This window comes from Lytechinus variegatus, chromosome 3, assembly GCF_018143015.1.
Source record: "Lytechinus variegatus isolate NC3 chromosome 3, Lvar_3.0, whole genome shotgun sequence".
Taxonomy (NCBI): domain Eukaryota; kingdom Metazoa; phylum Echinodermata; class Echinoidea; order Temnopleuroida; family Toxopneustidae; genus Lytechinus; species Lytechinus variegatus.
In genome coordinates, this window is record NC_054742.1 from 29,849,035 (window position 1) to 29,867,625 (window position 18,591).

Below are 18,591 nucleotides of genomic sequence, written 5' to 3' on the forward strand. Positions count from 1 at the left end.
GAATCAAATGTGGCTTTGGAAAGTCGTCCTCAATCGGATATATCGCTGTTACCATAGTAGCAACCAGAATTTTGCACACGAAACGCATATTGAACGTTTCCGTCGCAGATGCGAAACGAAAAAAAAAATCTCATGTCACACAATTTGCATTGCCGGCTAGAGTTTTACGACGGGCCCAAAAAGTCTCTTCCAAAATCAACTACCGTTGTAAATTAGCGTTCGCGTCCTCAAACGAAAGGTCGGGATTGGCGCAGGCAAGACGCGACGGGATGGACGGAAACATTAGGATAAAATAGAAAAACAAGAAGAAGAATGTGAAAAAAAAGAAGATTAAGAAAAGCAAGAGAGAGAGAGAGAAAAGAAGATATCGAAGAATTGACTCCGTCCTGGCACTGCCTAATAATAAAGGTCAAAGTCCATCCAAGAAAATGAAAATTTCAATAAATAAAAATCAAACTAGCATAACGCTGAAAATTTCATCAAAATCGGATGTAAAATAAGAAAGATGTGACATTTTAAAGTTTTCATTTGTTTTTAAAAAAACAGTGATATGCACAACTCAGTGACATGCAAATGAGACAGTCGATGATGTCCCTCACTCACTATTTCTTTTGTTTTTATTTTATGAAATGTACAATATTTCATTTTTTACAGATTTGACGGGACCAACTTGACTGAACCATATTATAATATCAAACAATGCTAACACATGTTCAGGGAGGAATTAGTGTTTGTTTCACTTGACAATGGGGAGAAAATAGTGAGTGGATGACGTCATCAGTCTTCTCATTTGCATACCGACCAGGATGTGCATAGGCCCTATAACTATTTTGTGAAATTAAGCGAAACTTTAAGCTGTCATAACTTTCTTATTTTACATCCGATTTTGATGAATTTTCAATTTTATTTTTCTTGATTTTTTCTTGTTTTAATCAAATCAACTTTCTGTTAGGGTGGACTTGTCCTTTAAGAAGGGGGGCGGGGGTGAATTAGTATACTGTAAAAAAAAAAAGAAAAAGGTTAGGGTAGCTAGGGCCAAGGGTTTTAGTCCGGCCTGGCTGTCGCAAAGCTCTCTCCCTTAAGCTTTTGCAATTTTGTTTTGTGAGATATGCATCATGTTCGTGGTCAAAAAAAGTCTCATTTTCAGGGTGACAACAGTCACCCACAACAAAATAAGTTGGTTTGAATAAAATGAGAGAAATCAAACAAACATTAACACATGAAGATTTCATCAATATTGCCATGTAATGACTTCGAGTAATTCGCTTAATTTCGCAAAAACCGTTATAATTATTCACATCTTGTAAGCTAGGGTATATAATGACATGCACTCACTTGTTCTGTGTTAATGCAACGTGTGCAATATTTAAATATCTTCTTCATCATGTTTTATTCCTTTTTGAACTAGCATGCGAAATTAATTACCATAACTTTCTATTGTTCAGTCAAGTTCTTATTGTGAAATCTCAAAATTGAAACAATATAATATATGAGTTATTGAGGGACATTATAGAGCCTCTCATTTGAGAAATTGTGAGTGAATGACATCGATCATCTCTCTCCTTTAAAGGACACGTCAATCCCGAACATAAAGTTGATTTAAATAAAAAAAAAAAAAAACCAACAAGCTTAACACCATTAACATGCACTGAACGTGTTATCAAAATTGGATGTAAAATAAGAAATTTATGACATTTTCGCTTAATTTCACGAAACAGTTCCCGGTCGGTATGCAAATGAGGGAACTGATGACATCACTAACTCACTCACTCACTCACTCTTTCTTTTGTATTTCACTACAGTATATGAAATATTATAATTTTCTCCCCCGGTTTTCTCCTCATGTCCTGTGAAACAAAGTTTCATTTCTCCCTGAACATGTGGAATGTTCTTTAACATTTTACGGTTTAATTAATCCTTATTTTCAAATGTGTAAGAATTGGAATATTGATTCTCTCATTTGCATGTGACTAATTGTGGATATAACTATATTTTGTGAAAAAAGTACTTCAATATGTCATTGATTTACATCCGATTTTGATGAAATTTTCAGCATATTAATGCTTGTCAGATTTTTCTCTTAATTCAAATCAACAAAATACGGACTGGACCTTTAAGAGGGGTAAGAGGGGTATTTATATTGCATTTAATTTTGTTTCGTTTTTGTTCTTGGGGCCAGGCTCGATTAGCAGAAGTGTTCTGATCCAATTTACCATTGTAACTAATGCAATTTGTTTTATAAACTGTAAACATGTAAATGTTGTTGATATTTAAGTAAATACATCAAATTACATAAAATCAAATATTACTAATTGGTGCATAAATTGTTAGCGAAATGTCACAAGTTTTTTTTATAGTTTACATCCGATTTTAATGAAACTTTCATCGTTATGCTTGTTAGAATTTCAAATCAACGTTTTTCTTGAATAGGTGGACTTGCCCTTTAAAATGCAGTTCAGTTCACAGTCCTGTATAAAAAAAGGGGGGGGGGGGAATCAGCTAGGCATTGCTCGCTTTTGGATACGCATGCTTAATTATGATCTTGTTCATGATTACAACATGCTTAGAATAAGCCCATGCAGTGTTGCCGTAAAATGATGTACTCGTATCCTATAGGCCCTACACACAGTGTGTGCCTGTAGCTGCAAACAGTGCGATGTCACCCTTTTGCTTCAGAATAACAAATCATCACTCACTCACTCACTCACTCACTCATTCACTCACTCATTCACCCACCGGTCCCACCCACCCACTCCCTCACTCACCACCCACCCACTCACTCACTCACCCACCCACCCACTCACTCACTCACTCACCCACCAACCCACCCACCCACTCACTCACTCACTCACTCAATCAATCAATCAATCAATCAATCAATCGATCGATCAATCAAATCGGTCAGTCAGTCAGTCAGTCATATCAGTCCGAACCTCAAACCCCATCCGCACTGGTTCAAATCACTGATCTCTCCACTAGATCTTTAGAGAGATGGTTCAGTGGTTCAGATACACAGTACATGTACATTATACAGGCTAGGCACGCATGTAATAATTTGCGCACGCGCACGTCGTATATATCCGATCATATCACAACATTAAGGTAGTCAGAGAAAAAAACAATGGCCACTTTACGGGAAGGGGACAATAAAGTCGGTTTTCGTCATCTTTCCGACACAGAAAATAACGATATGTCAGAAGATTTGAGTGATGGAAATAGGAAGATCCTTCCGTGGGATGGATTTTCAGAATGGTTTAATTGTTTTTGTGTTGTGACGTTTGATCTTGAACTCGGACAAGCTCTGGAGGTAAGAATTATCTTGAGATGCAGACTGCACGGCAGTCCCATTCCTTTGTTCCGCTGTTGTTGGTGGCTGCTAGTGCTACATGTATGTTAGTGGATCGTATTACCGAACACTTTTCATGAATTTGATCATATGATATCAAACACATTATTCCAATAAAATTCACCAAACTTTCACCATAAATACACAAATACCTACAAAATATGAATATGCAGAAATTTTGCCGAAATTGTTTTTCCTTTTTACGACATCAGCTTCCAATCGGACCCCTCTTCGAAATAGAAATATTTTGGTCACTTGATTCTGAAATTGAAAAGGTATCGTATTACCGAACGTGTGTTTTCTATGGGAAAAGTTGGGAACTTGGGAAAACAACAAAGTCACTGATGAGCTATTTTGACAATTTTTTTGTTTTGAGTATATAAAGACTTCGAAATTGTGTTTTTGATAATTTTTCATCATTTTTCTATTTAAGTTCCCTTTGGAAGGAAGTTGCAAAGGTTTGAGCATATTTGATTATTTTCTGACGCATCTGATGCGCGCGTTCAGTAATACAAGGCCGGTCGGTAATACAATCACTATACATGTGTGGGTGTGCATTGAAACTGAAAAAATGGTGCTTGCCCTGGCCTACTATAATAATAGACCCGAAATGTTATTGATTGAGATTTGATTGCAAATCAAATGCAAATTTGATTGCATTGTAAATTACTGGTTCTCAACAGATTCAAATTTAAAATATTTTAATTTGAAATTCAAATCATGATTCTAGTCTACGACTACGACCGACTGCGTTAACAAAATGGCCGATCGAGACGGGGGTAGAAGGAGAGAAATTTTCGTTTTTGAGCATGATCGGTTAAGGGTTCGCATTGAGGTGAAAATTTTTTTTTAAAGTACTTTTATCAAATTTGCTTTTAAAATAATCTTTGATATCTCAGGTTTCAAAAAACTAAGTTTCATGAAGATTGATGATTCCGAAAGTACCGGAATAGTCCATTTTATTCATGGGGGTGCTGCTACCTCTCATCACGGACGGACATTTTTACTCAAATTAAATTCACTCTAGTTTTATTGTTTTTAAAGTTACTCTAATTTGGTTTGGATGTTCTTGCACTCTGAACATTTCTCTATTATCAGACATAATATAGTAGAAAAAAAATATTGGGAACTAATTTTTTTTGGTAGGTGTTAACATTTCCATTTTGAAATTTCCGTCCGTGATGGAAAAAAAGATGAAAAGTTTTTTTATTCTTTATCAGAGTAGAAATAAAAAATAAAAAGGTTTAGAGGTATCTCTCTAAACACTGTACATTATTTTATTTGAACATGGCTAAAATCCATACATTTTATCCATATCATAAAGTCAGTCAAAAATGATCACGGACGGACATTAATTTGATCACGGACGGACAAAGTTAATTCACTCAAATTCATTTCACTCTAGTTTTATTGTTTTCAAAGTTACTCCAATTTTTTTAATGGTCTTGCACTCTGAACATTAATCTATCATCAAACATAAATTAGTAGGGAAAAAATATGGGAAGTAAACTTTCCTTGTAGATGTTAACATTTCCGTCTGTCCGTGATGAAATTAATGTCCGTCCGTGATCATTTTTATTAGGATAATGTCTATGGACTCAGCTTTTTATTCTTTATCAGAATAGAAACAGAAATAAAAGTGTGTAGAAGTATTTCACTGGACACTGTTCATCATTTTATTTGAACATAGCTAAAATCCATACATTTTATGCATTTAATAAATCAATGAAAAATGATCACGGACGGACATTAATTTCATCACTGACAGACGAGTGAAATACTTGTGGAAAGATTCATATATGCAAATGAGAAACTTTGCTGAGCAGATTATTAGTTTAATTTTAGCTTCTAATTGCAGTGAAAAATGGCTCTGAGAATTATTCAGAACTCAAATGGAATAAGCCTACAACTCTTCACAATTTTTTGTGATATCTTTGTTTGGCCGTTATTGGGGCTATATTGTTGTCAGGAAAATTGTTAAGCATTATTGGAATGCAGATAGAGTTGAAAAGCTGCATGTACATGTATATGCCAAAAAAGCGGGAAACAAAGTATGGCAAGAACAAGTCCAAAGCTGTAGATTTCATCAATTCAAGCTTGCAGAAAGTGATGGAGAAGAAGTAGAATGCAATGCATAATCTGATAAGCAGAAAAATCAATTTTTCCATGTACAAACTTATGGATTCACAATGCTTCTAACAGAACATAGGTTTATGAAAATTACATGAATACCTTTTTTCGAAGTCCATTTTGGAGCTAATTTTAAGCAAATCGCTTATCTGGTAAACTGTGAAAATGCATAAAGCTTGCAATGTAGTGTTTAGAAGTTAAGCTTTGGATTGGAATATCAATTTCAATTTTGGATTCGGTCAGGGCCTAAATACATGAGGGCTGTTGATGTTATGGGGTGTCTCCGCTTTGATATATGCAAAAGATGGATTTAAAGAGAGCCCCTGACAAGTGTTGATCCAACAAACAAGCATAAGAATCAGTGACCTGTTAATCTTTTAGATTTAGTTTTTGGACCTTAAAAAAACATCTTTGCTCTTGGAAAATTAATGCCTAAAATCATCATGATCATAAAAATACTTGTATCAACATGATCAATAATCAACTAGCTGTTGATTTTGAACCTACTTGTATTCTACACTTTAAAAAGACAATAGGGGAAGGCGGGGTAAGTTGTGACACTTTTTGCATGTTGCACGTTAGAATTGATATGACTAGTAATATTGTAGAAATAAGTACCTTACCTTTAAATTTGATTCTTGGGAAATATTTTTCGCCTATATATAACTTTCTACCCCCACGCTGAATGTCATTGTGACCTTTGAAAAAAAGGATGTCAAATTGCTCAACTTGCCCCATCTGTGGGGTAAGTTGTGCCATCGTCTGGGGTAAGTTGAGCCACAAAAACTATGTAAAAAATGTGTGCGGGAAGAACCAGGATGTCAATTTTTCATTTAAAGTCTTTTCACTTGCTAATTCTCTATGAATACTAACATCTTCTGAAAGTAAAAGGACTGTCATGTGAATTTGCTCCTTTCTGCCTGCATATCAATGGCTTTTTACGTTTTTTATTTTTTTTTATTATACAGTTGTACATCACCTATTCTTTACGTTCGATTTTGACAAGAAATGTGTTAAGAGCAATCGTATGTCTAGATTATACTGTGCGTCTAGCATAGAAATCAAGTTGCTACATCTTAAATCAAGTTGCAGCAACTTGATTGAAGTTGTAGCAACTTGATTGTGCAACTAATACTGTCTAATATTATTAAAATATGTACAAATCATCAAAACAATTGCATTTGTTTACCAAAAAAGTACTAAGAACTTTTTACAGAGTACTTCCATTGTATTTTAATTGTGTCCGTCCGTGATGTCCGTCCATGATGTCCGTCCGTGATGGAAAATATATGCAATTCTCTCGGAAGTTTGATATTGGTTAAGAATTCAATATGCTGAACATAGAAGCTAACATACCCGAGTGTTAGGTGCATTAACAATAATTGGTCCATGTAAAGCTGTTTAGATAGAAACAATAAAAATGTACAAAAATTCTAAAAACCACATTTCTATCTTGTCCGTCCGTGATATGGCACATTTAGTGGATACCTGTGTTTGTAGGTAACCATGGCAACAAACTTTTTTAATCATTCAGCATACTATGTCCTACCCTTCACTATAAAACACAAAGGAACCTTGTTCATCATATACCTAATTTGTTACAAGCCTTCAAAACTTTCAAAATCTATCAAATGTCCGTCCGTGATGAACCGATCATGCTTTTTTTGAGGTTCCAGTCTGTGCCCAGATGTCAGAAAAACTGCCACTCGTTAGACCTTCATCCATATAATCATGATAATCGTGGTAAGTGATTGATTTCTGTTTTAACTATTTATTCGGAGAATTATTTTGACCATACTTCACTCTTGTCAGGTGAGTATGCCAAATTGCACATACGATCCTGGGCTCCCGCCCGCTATGCGGTTACGACTACGTCTACGTGAGCCCACTTGTTCACTGCAACCATCCTGCCTGTGGGGAATCTACAGGTAGGACTAATACTGTACATAGCACAAACTTTAAAAAATCATTAAAATATCACTTTTGTGACCAAATTTACTAATTTCCATACATTTGCAATTCAATTTTCATTAGTAACTTAGAATAATTTTTGTATTGACCATAGCGCTCAAAAACTTGAATTTTGGGCATATTTTTGTGTACGCCCTCTATTGGTGAAAAGTTATATGGCAAGAAAATTTTCATTTTTCAATCTCTATTTTCAATTACGAAAAAAATAATTTAAAAAATTAAATTTACATAAGAGCCAAGTTATATGATGAATAGCTGTAATGAAAACTGACAGTGTAAGAAAATCAGACATTTGTCCCATAGAAAAAGAGAAAATAAGCCAAACATTGCCACCCATATTTCGCCACACATGAAGATGTAACTGAGAAAAAGGTTATATCATTACCTTGTTCATTTGAATGAGTGCGTGAGCCTTCGTAATCGTGATGATATTTTAAATGTTTTTAGTTGTTTACATATACTTGCATCACAGAGCCTTGAAACCCTTCCCATACATGTATAAGCGAGACTTGTACACCCTGATGGATTTCCCTAGGAAATCCATATTTAGAGGGTGAAATCGGTTTGTATTTATTTTAATTATGTACATGTGTGAACCTTCATACGACTAATGCATGCATATTAAAGATGTAAAAAGTGTGTTAGTTTAAATATGAAAAATTTAAGGTTTCTTACCAGACGGAACTCATGTCATGTAGTAGATCAAAAGCTTCAGTCTATATTGGTTGCAGCTGTTGTAGTCAAGGCTCAAACCTCCAAGGCTAAGGCCAAGGCCAAGGCTTTAATACCCAAGGCCAAGGCTTCAATAACCAAGGCTGAGGCCAAGGCATGGAAACCCAAGGCCAAGGCCAAGGCCTGAAAACCTCAAGGCCAAGGCCAAGGCCAAGGCATTTCAATTGTACAATATATGGGAAAAAAAGACAACAATGCTTAGGCGGCATACATGACACACACGACCAAATGTATAAAAGGTGTGAGCGAGCAAAAATTTTTACCCTTGTACATTTAAAACGAAAATAATTTTATGATAGATCATGTAGATTTAGACATCAAATTAAAATAAACATATAGTTACATTTGTACAATTAATTATTGTTCTAGACGATTCACATTGCAATAATTATTATTACCAAGGTGATCTGATCATGGCATGCCCATTCTCAACATGTCTTTCTCCTCTACCTGGGACAGGGGAGGCAGAATGTATTTTTTTTTTGGGGGGGGAGGTCAAAGCCAAAAATGCACTTACAGTATAAGTCAAAATGAGAATTTTGGTGCAGTTCAGCAAAGCTTTTTTAAGTGATTTCTAATTGATAAGACAGATATTTTGATTTAGGCTTTAATTTCCCGCTATAGAAAGCATAGCGAGCAAGTGGTTTTGAAAAAAAAATCAATTTTGAAGTTGTAAAACTCGATTTTGGGTCAATTTAATGGTGCCAATCACTGTTAAAAGGGCATCCTTGCGAGATGTTGTAATAAGAAATAAAATTTAAATATTTTGAGCTGTTTTTGTAATCATGAAAAAGGTGTGCATCTTACTAAACAAATTAACGCGAGCACAAAACACAAGCAGAAATTTTTAGTGACCAGAAAAGGAAGCTGTTCTGGACTGCATTTAGTGACTCATAAATAGGATACATAACTCACCAATCAAAAAAATGCGAGCGCAAAGCGCGAGCTCAAAAATTTGTAATATTCCGATCTAAAAACTAGACATTCTAAGCATTTTTTTGTGTAAATTGAATGCGAACCTTACTTAACAATAATTTATGCAAGCACAATCCAAAATTTGTTGATTTTGAAACCTAAAATTTTGCTCTGTATGCCATGCTTGGCCCCTCAAAATTTTTGGCTCATCATGCCATAGCCCATTTGGAAATGACGAAATTGAAGTTTGTGTTCAAGTTTACCGAATCTTTTCAGAATATCATTAAGACTTAAAACATTCTTGTTGGTCGAAGAAAATAATAGAAGGAAAACCTAATGGAATAGAAATCAACCTTGTTATCATTCTTTAGAGTAAGCTATTTTTAGAGTATGAAAATTGTTGTCAAAATTGTAGTCAGATCTGTTAGAATTATTCCTGTCATAAAATCACTATAATCAGTGGCGTACCGTGGGTCACGGCATTGGGGGGCATCAGCAAAAACTTGGAATTGCCTAGTGAGCGCGCAAAGCGCTCCCAGTTGCCAGGTATTCTGAACTAATAGAGATATTTTTATAAGGACAGTGCCAATAAACGGACATGTATCTCACTAGTCAAATAATGCGAGCGCAAAGCGCGAGCTTAAAATTTTTGATATTCAAACCTAAAAAGGGACATTACAATCAATCTTTTGTAATCATGATACGTACCTGTCTCGTTAAATAATGCGAGCGCGAAGCGCGAACTGAAATTTTTGAAGATATTGACCCCAAACAGGAAGATTTTAAGGACTATATTTTAGGAATCTTTTATCTATTAAGATTATACACATCTCACCATAGTCATCTAATGGGAGTGCCAATAAGCGCTTGCTGATTTTGTTAGAATTACATCTAAACATGCACATAAAGCACTTGTAATCATGATTAACAATTAACATACCCATCTCACTAATCAAATCTTGCGAGCGTGAAGCGCGAGCTGAAAATTTAGGAAATTCAGACCTGAAGAGGGGCATTTTAAGGCTTGTTTGTAGGAATTCAAGAAGGACTTACATAGTTCACTAACCAAATGATGCGAGCGCGAAGCGCGAGCTGAAAATTTTTGATATTCAGATCAGAAAACAGAAAAAGGAACATTTTAAGGACTCATTCTAGGAATTGATGGAGAGCAGACATCTTTCACCAATCCACTACTGCGAACGTAAGCACGGACGGGAAATGTTTTATATTAAGACCTTAAAATGGGACAATCACTTACAGTATTCATGAAAAAGAAGCATACTTTTGTACATGTAAAAGAATAACTCGAAGTGCGAGGAAATATATTTGGTAGTTTGGTGTATATTGACTTGAAAACGGGAGGTTTTAGTATAACAGGATTATATATCTCGGTAAACAGACAATGGGAGCACCAGGAACAATGAAGACATATGCCCTGAGCAAATTATGTTTCATTTATATGAAAAAAATGTTTCTTATGTAATGTAACATAACATAATTATAACATTATAATGAACATTGTCTTCTTTCCCACTACGTTTCTCTTCCTTTCTCCCTCTTTTCCTCCTTTTTTTAGTCAGCCGATGGGGGGGCACGTGCCCCCATGCCCCCCTGTAGTTACGCCACTGACTATAATCCTAATCGTAATTATTATCATTATTATTGATATTGTCATTATCCTTATTAGTCATGATTACGTCATATTACCGATAAATAATATTAATTTTCATCACTTCTCTTTGTTACATAATTATGTGATGATAATTGCAATTGATGGCACTGCTAAGTACACATACTGCTTCTGCTGCTGCTGACTGGTAGTATTTAGTGTCATTAGATGTACAGAACAATTGAAACATTTATAATTACTTGTATAAAACAAATGAAAAGTACAAAATACAAAATGCCTTGAAAAAGCCTTGAAAATGCCTTGAAAATGCCTTGAAATTTCAAGGCTCAAAATCCTCAAGGCCAAGGCCAAGGCCCTCTCAAGGCCAAGGCCTGAATGTTCAAGGCCAAGGCTTTGAAAAAATAGGCCTTAAGGCGCCTTAAGGCCAAGGCCGAGCATCAAGGCACTACAACACTGATTGGTTGTTCCGCTGAACTGCGTTGGCTCACTCACCAATGCATAGACATACCTTGAAGTGCCACACTTCCATCTTCACATAGGTAGATATTAGTGTGGCAGGGTTTGGGGGCCTTTGTAGCCCATTAATAACCCAATTTGGATAGTCTCTGTTTGAAGCTGAGGAGTGAGGACGATTTGATAGCTTCTTCAGGAAGTTTATTCCAGCTATCTATTACTCTTTTACTAAAAAAGTGTTTCCTTATGTCCAGTCTGGAATGGTTTTTTTTTTTGAGCTTTTGAGAATGGCCTCTGGTACTCTGATACGTTGCTTTCTGGAACATGAAGTCAGGATTGATGTTGAAACTAAAAAAGTGGTGCTTGCTCTGACCTACTGAAAAGCTTGGAGGTCCGTACGTACAGACAACGTATTTTAGCAGTAACGTTAGATCTAACAGCGGAAACCCAATTTTCTGATCGTTTTTTAGTACATAAAATGTCACATTAGGAAAAAGAAATCACATCCATATTTACGAAAAAATGTTTAAAATTCAGAAATATTAGACCGCAGTTACCACTAATTCCTTTGAAATGATGATCGAAACATCGTCATCTTCGATCCTTTTGTTGGTGAATGTAAGTTGCCATCTTGGATGACGTCATCATCTTGGATGACGTCATCATCCTTACAGACGTATTTACCAGTCGCTACCTATCGCGATTTGTGCCGCTGCTTTGCACTTGTACATGTTGATGTGCGTGCGTTCGGAACTTGTTGCTCGCATTGATTGGGCAAGATATCGAAAATTTAATCGGAAAGCCTTGATAAAAGCACAACTCGTTGACAGCTGCCATATTTTCCTCTCCGGCAGAAAATTAAAAAATAAGGAATAACCCGTGAAATAACTCATCGGTAACATATATTTTCGATATTTTATCGATTTACATAATATCAATAAAAAGATCAGAGTCTAACGAAAATAATGGGCCTTCGTTCAAGATAATATAATGTCATTTAGAATATAAAAGAAATAAAAAATCTGGACAAAACCCATCCTCCGAATTGTCGGGCCAAATAACACATGCAGGCTCACACTAACACATTACCGTCGGTGAATGGGGATTACAGTAAAATGTCAGAAATTGTTGAATAAATCCCCAGAAACGACGGTTATTCCTGTCTAGTCATGTAGATACCTCGATCCCACTCACACGTATTGCGAGGTTAGTATTAGTCACTCATTCTATGAACAAGTGTTAGGTGACTTAGGTCATGGTATTTATATACTATGCCTCGATTCATTTGTAAACAACGCAAATAGTACAATAGGCTTGACCCTTGAACCGCTTTGTTATGATGTACATGTACCTTAGATATAGCCTTGAGGACTCAATGAGCATAGTTTTTTATGATTTTGATATTGTCATTTGCCTACAGAGCCTTGACAAGGCAGCCTGTCTGACTGTAGAGAAGATAATAGTCCAGAAGGGAATTCCCTTCATATTTAACATTAGAACAAGTCCATATAAACTCCTCAAAAAAAGTTTTGAAATCTGAGTTTGATCGAAAATCCCTCATTGGTTTTAGTAAATATCAATGAGTAAGTAATATCAATGAATAAAGCATTTGATTCTCTTTAAAATGATACCCTACATGATATGATTATGATTCACATGGAGGTGCAGTGCCTTGAAATGTGGGGCAAGGTTAAAATTTAAAAGTTGCGAAAGGACATAATATTGAAAGTCACTGTTCTTTTTTCAATGGTGATGAGTGAGTTTCTCAGTGGTTTCTTTTAAATGTTTTCATGCACCTTAACATCACCATTAACATGGAATCAAATACACCTCTGCACAAGCAAAAACATAACAAACAAACAAACATGCATGGGTATTTCAAATCACCACTCAAACCATGTTATCCCGCAGTATCTTCACTACAGAAGCAGGGGCTTGATTTGAATGGATTTTTATCGCTATTGACACAGACATGATGTTCTGTATTGACCCATCATGAGTATTTCTGCTCGTTTTGCAGCTTTTCAATTCAGACCTCATCCAACACTTTTGAATCCTGCTCTTTTCATGATGGCATGATCATAACAACCATGGTATCATTTTCAAGAGAATTAAATGATCTTTTGAAGGATATCAAATATGCATTGCATAAAATTGGGAGTTGGGAGAAATTAATGGCCAAAGACAGATTTCCAAACTATTTTTGAGGGGTTTATACAATTTTATTAAATTGCATGTTTACCTTTATATTCCTATTTATGTGTTACAGTGTATGTAATCATAAACATGATTCGTATCTAATAAACAATGAATGCGAGTGTGAAGCGCGAGCTGAAAATACATGTATTCAGACCTAAAAAGGAATATTTATAAAGGCCCTTTTTATGAATTCCTAGAGATGATAGGTATAAATCATCCTATACGAGGGCGGAGCGTGAGCCTAATTTCCTTTTCAATAGTAAGATTTTAAGACTGAATATTCAAAGCACTTGTGTAATCATTAAAGGTCAAGTCCAACCCACAAAAATGTTGATATGAATAAAAAGAGAAAATTCTAACAAGCATAACACTGAAAACTTCATCAAAACCGGATGTACAGTAAAATAAGAAAGTTATGACATTTTAAAGTTTGCATATTTTTATCAAAACAGGTATATGCACAACTCAGTGATATGCAAATGCAAGTCTATGGTGTCCATCACTCACTATTTCTTTTGTTTCTTATTGTTTGAATTATATAATATTTCAATTTATACAGAATTGACGATAATTTAAACTTGACTGACTACATAATGTTAAACAATGTTAATTCCACAAGTTCAGGGAGGAATAAAGCTCGATTTCAAATGACATGGGTGAGAAAATTAGAATATTTCATATTTCAGATAATAAAATACAAAAGAAATAGTGAGTGCGTGATGTCGTCAGTCCCCTCTTTTGCATACTCAGATACTGGCCAGGATGTTCATATAACTTTTGTGTGAAATTAAGGGAAATTTAAAATGTCATAACTTTCTCATTTTACATCTGATATTGATGAAATTTTCAGTGTTATGATTGTTGGATTTTCCTCTTTTTATTCAAATTTAATTTTTTGTCACGATGGACTTGTCCTTTAACATGATGTATACATCTAAACAATCAATGCGAGCAGAAAAGTTTTGATATTTAGACCTACAATAGGGTCATTATTAGGGAGGATTTGTATCTCTCTTATAAGATCAGCCAGTTATGAAAGCTTTGACAATTAAACCAGAAATATGTATTTCAGAACTGTTTGTCTGAATTGTACCGTATCAAAAATTCAAATCAGCAGCTATATAGAGATGAAAAGTTATGATATTTGTGTTTGAAAAGAAATATTACAGGACTGTTTGTTGGAATTCTTGAAGAGAAAAAGTTATCGCTAATCAAAAGTTGGCACGAATATTCATCCCTGGGTGAAGACATGCTAGATACATTTTCTAAAAGTGTAGGAAACTGCCATGGTATTAGCATAGGATGGGGGTATTCCTTTTCTGTGCCTTTATTCATTTGCCCTTTCTTTTCATTTTTTGTTTTCCTTTTCTTTTTTGAAAGTGGCGCCAGGGGTTCGTGCCCCTTTGCCTCCCTAGATACCCCCATACATATTTAATAATTATATTTAAGTTTACTTATTAGTACTTACTTTCTTACCTGGTGGTACATGTAGATTTGCCCTTGATTCCTCAGTGAAGGGCTCTCAATAGTATCTTGAAAGTAGCCACCATACATGAAGGTGCAAACACTGCAAGCACAACTTCGTTTGGAAGTTTGTTCCACTGATGGACCACTCTGTTGCTCAAAAAGTGGCCGGTCAGTTGCGTTCTGGAATGTCTTTGGAACAATTTTATAGAATGACCTTAAAGAACCTATTTACATGTACATGTAGTTTGAGAGAAGAAACTTTGGGCTGAATTTTCATAATGCTTATTAAATATTTGTAAGTTTGATAAGATACATGCATCAGATGGGATTTTTTATTGCAAAGACGTAGACATTTGGTCTTTACTTTTGTCTCACAGCAAGGACGGCGACGTCATCAACATTGAAATCTTAACCAAGTAACCAAGGTTCAGTTTTTGAAAAGTCATCATAATTTAAACAGTATATGGACCTAGTTCATGATACATCAAGTATTACTGAACATCCTGCCTGAGTTTCAGGTCACATGACTAAGGTCAAAGGTCATTTAGGGTCATTGAACTTAGACCATGTTGGGGGATCAATATCGAAATCTTAACCAAGGTTAAAGGTATTGTTAAACTTTGTGAGCAGCCGATTTAAAAAATTCTCAAACCAAGATGAAACATGTGTACCAGTTCATGTATTAGAACTAATAAACCCTGAAAACAACCATTATTGAGAATGAAAAGCTACAAGGCAACCCCGATTTTGTAAATAGGCATCTTATAGACGCCTAAATAGTACACGTAAGTGTATGGGATGAAATTAAGTTGGTGTTTCCGGTCACTTTATATTTCAATTTTTGAAGCACTAAATGATTATTTTTGAACGCAATTTTTTCTGGGCTTCATTTTTGTAACATATCACAGACACAGGTGACAAGTGTGACTTTCTAGCTCAGATTTTTTAAAAGTCAAACCAATGTTAACCAATCACTTTAAGTTTTTGAAATGTCATAACTTAGAAAGTATGGACCTTTGTTTTCTATACATCCTAGCTGAGGTTCTTGTCAATTTTAGGATTACTATGCATATTTAATTTTAGCTTAAATATTACTAAAGGTTAGGAATTTCATCTTTAATGTTATTTTCTAAGAAAAATATAAAAACCCAGTGACAACAATTTTTTTCTGGAAAAATGCTTGGACCATGCATCACTGAGCACCATTGTTTTGAAAAGATTGTGAAAAAATATACTTGGCTCACTTGAATGCTCAAGGTAGTGAACACAATGAAAAGGGAAAGGAATAAGTACATTAAACATATCTTACTCAGTTAATTTATCATTCTACTTTGAACATATATTCAAACAGTATATAAATAACTATTTTTGGAAGTAATTTTGGCAAGGCAAATGCATAAGTACTTTCTGAAAAGGCACACTCTATCAAAGTTCACACTACATTGATGCTTGGTCATAGGAAAAGAAATTTTGAAATACAGTGTGTAATTTGAAGGGGAGTGAACTATGTGTGGTCTCTCATTGACTGTGTGTTATAAATACATAGTCTTAAAATATACGTTTTCAGATATCTAATACATGTAGTACAGAGAATAAATTGACCTACATGTATAATTGTATTTGTATAGAGAAACTTAAATATTTTTTAGAGAAAAAGTAATTGTTTTGCTACTTGGTAACATAATTATTACGGTATAAATGTATTGAGTAGTTAATTAGCATATTATCATTCAAGTGGGTCTATTTAACTGGTCAGGTATGAGTAGTTGAGGACTCTAGATGGCTCCATTGGTTCGTATTTGCTTTAAGATATTTACAATATATTTTCATTTCTTACAATTTACCTGTACCCCACATTATGTACACATTATACTAAAATATACAAATTATGTACTTAAGTAATCATTATTTTTGCCTATGATTGTAACCATGTTTTTCTTTCTTATTATTACAGTTCATCTATCCATCACACATCAAGCTTACAGAAAAAGAGGTAAGAATGATTGTGCAGAGTAATACATACATGTACACCATATGTTTTTAACATTCATCAAGCTTCATTACCCAAAGAAAAACAGAATTGGGAAATAAAGAAGTTGAATAAGACAATATATTTGAAGACAGAGAAAAGTCTAAAACTTCAGATGAATTAAGAATGATGTTGTATACATGTAGAATGTCTATTATTTCATTGTGGACCATTGAAGAATGTCTGATACCTTTATTTTTGATGTATGTGAAGTCAAAAGGTTTGTTACTTTCTTGCATTGAGTATAAAAGATTAGATTCAGTAACCTTATGGCTTGAGTATTGAAACTAAGTTGATTCATTTGTTTCCTTTGGAAGACACGTGTCTGTGGGTGTGTTTATGCTTCCATTGCAGAGACAGAATCAGCGTTTTCAAACGTTTCAGAACACCCATTGCAAACATGGTTGTGGGAGTGCTGTTTGTGCTTAGTTTTTCAGAGGTGAAATCATGATCTGCAGCTGGCATTGCATCATAATTTTCATAGAGCAGGAAAGCGAGGTCAAATTGGGCGTGCCCTTTTTCGAAATTTTTTTTTTTCTGAGTGTTGTTATGGTCGACTATTATTCAAACTTTGAACAATTTCAGATCTTTTAGTAATTGCATGAAGCTACTTGACATAGCCATAGAATTTTCACCATGGTGAGGATAATAGTAAGACAAAATAAAGAATATTTAAGTATACATAAAAAATGTAAAAAAAAAAAAATGGTCATTTTGCCTCCGAAGAAGATTCTGCTAGGATCGAAAGCTTAGGCCCCTTTTGACTCTCTTACGTAAAATAATAAAAAATGACATAGATCTAATCATGTCTTCAGACAGGACCTGAATTCATTGCACCTCCTAGTTTGCTGTACATTCAAGTATACTAACTATTCCTTTTTTTTCAATTCCAGAAAGTGAAATGAAAGAATCCTAAACCAAATCTATTCACGAAATCAGTCTATTGTGTTTTTTCTTGCAGAAAATGAATATATGTTACCTGTCTTTTCCGGATTCAAATTCAGGTAAGATGTGAAGAACAACTTAAATGCATCTCTTATTGTATGGTTTGGTAGATCTCGCCATAAGTGTTGCTCATTATTACATTACATGAATGTGTACATAAAGGGGGAGCAAACTTGCGAGCACTGTCTGTTGTCTTCTATTGTCTGGGTGCTAAACATGTAAATGGCTAGTCTCTAGATACATTTTGAGATAAGTATTAGGGCTAAAAAAATTGTTGCCATTGCGTAACCCTGCCCTACCCTATGTTTTTTTCGGCTATGGATATCGCTTATCTTGTTGATCACAATCATCATGAAAAACCCCGTAAGTGTTTCACTCAGACTGCACTGGATGTGCGATGTGGTAACTCTGCGTGTTTAAAATCTGCGGGGGAGATCATTGGTAGGAGCAGCTATACCGCTCATGCGGGCTTTGGTCTCACTCAAGTCATCTCGTTAGTTCCCCAGCATGGCGTCATACTCTTTATTAGGGTTACTGGCATAATTGAGCCCCAAAAAAACTTTCCAGTGTACTGCTTAAATTTGACAGATGTGCCAGGCTTTGAGATATTATAGCAGTTGTGTGTAATTGAGCTTTTATGAATAGTGGTATGTATGCAGATTACAAAAAGGATTTCTAAAGAAAATCCTTACCTTCTTACCCTATTTTTCAATGCAACCTTTTTTTTCTTGCCATTATATAAAGTATGAAATAGCCAATCATTTTATTAGTGTA

The 18,591-nt window shown here is 34.9% G+C and overlaps 1 protein-coding gene across 1 annotated transcript in view; it reads left to right on the forward strand.

Moving 5' to 3' along the window:
* Positions 1–3,096: 3,096 nt before the first annotated feature.
* Positions 3,097–18,591, forward strand: part of LOC121410722 (protein DENND6A-like) — a 51,513-nt gene continuing 36,018 nt past the window's right edge. The window contains exons 1-3 of the mRNA XM_041602991.1: positions 3,097–3,307; positions 16,798–16,836; positions 17,834–17,876. Of these exons, the coding sequence (XP_041458925.1) occupies positions 3,122–3,307; positions 16,798–16,836; positions 17,834–17,876 (268 nt within the window). The 5' untranslated portion in view covers positions 3,097–3,121. The remainder of the gene's footprint in view (positions 3,308–16,797; positions 16,837–17,833; positions 17,877–18,591) is intronic.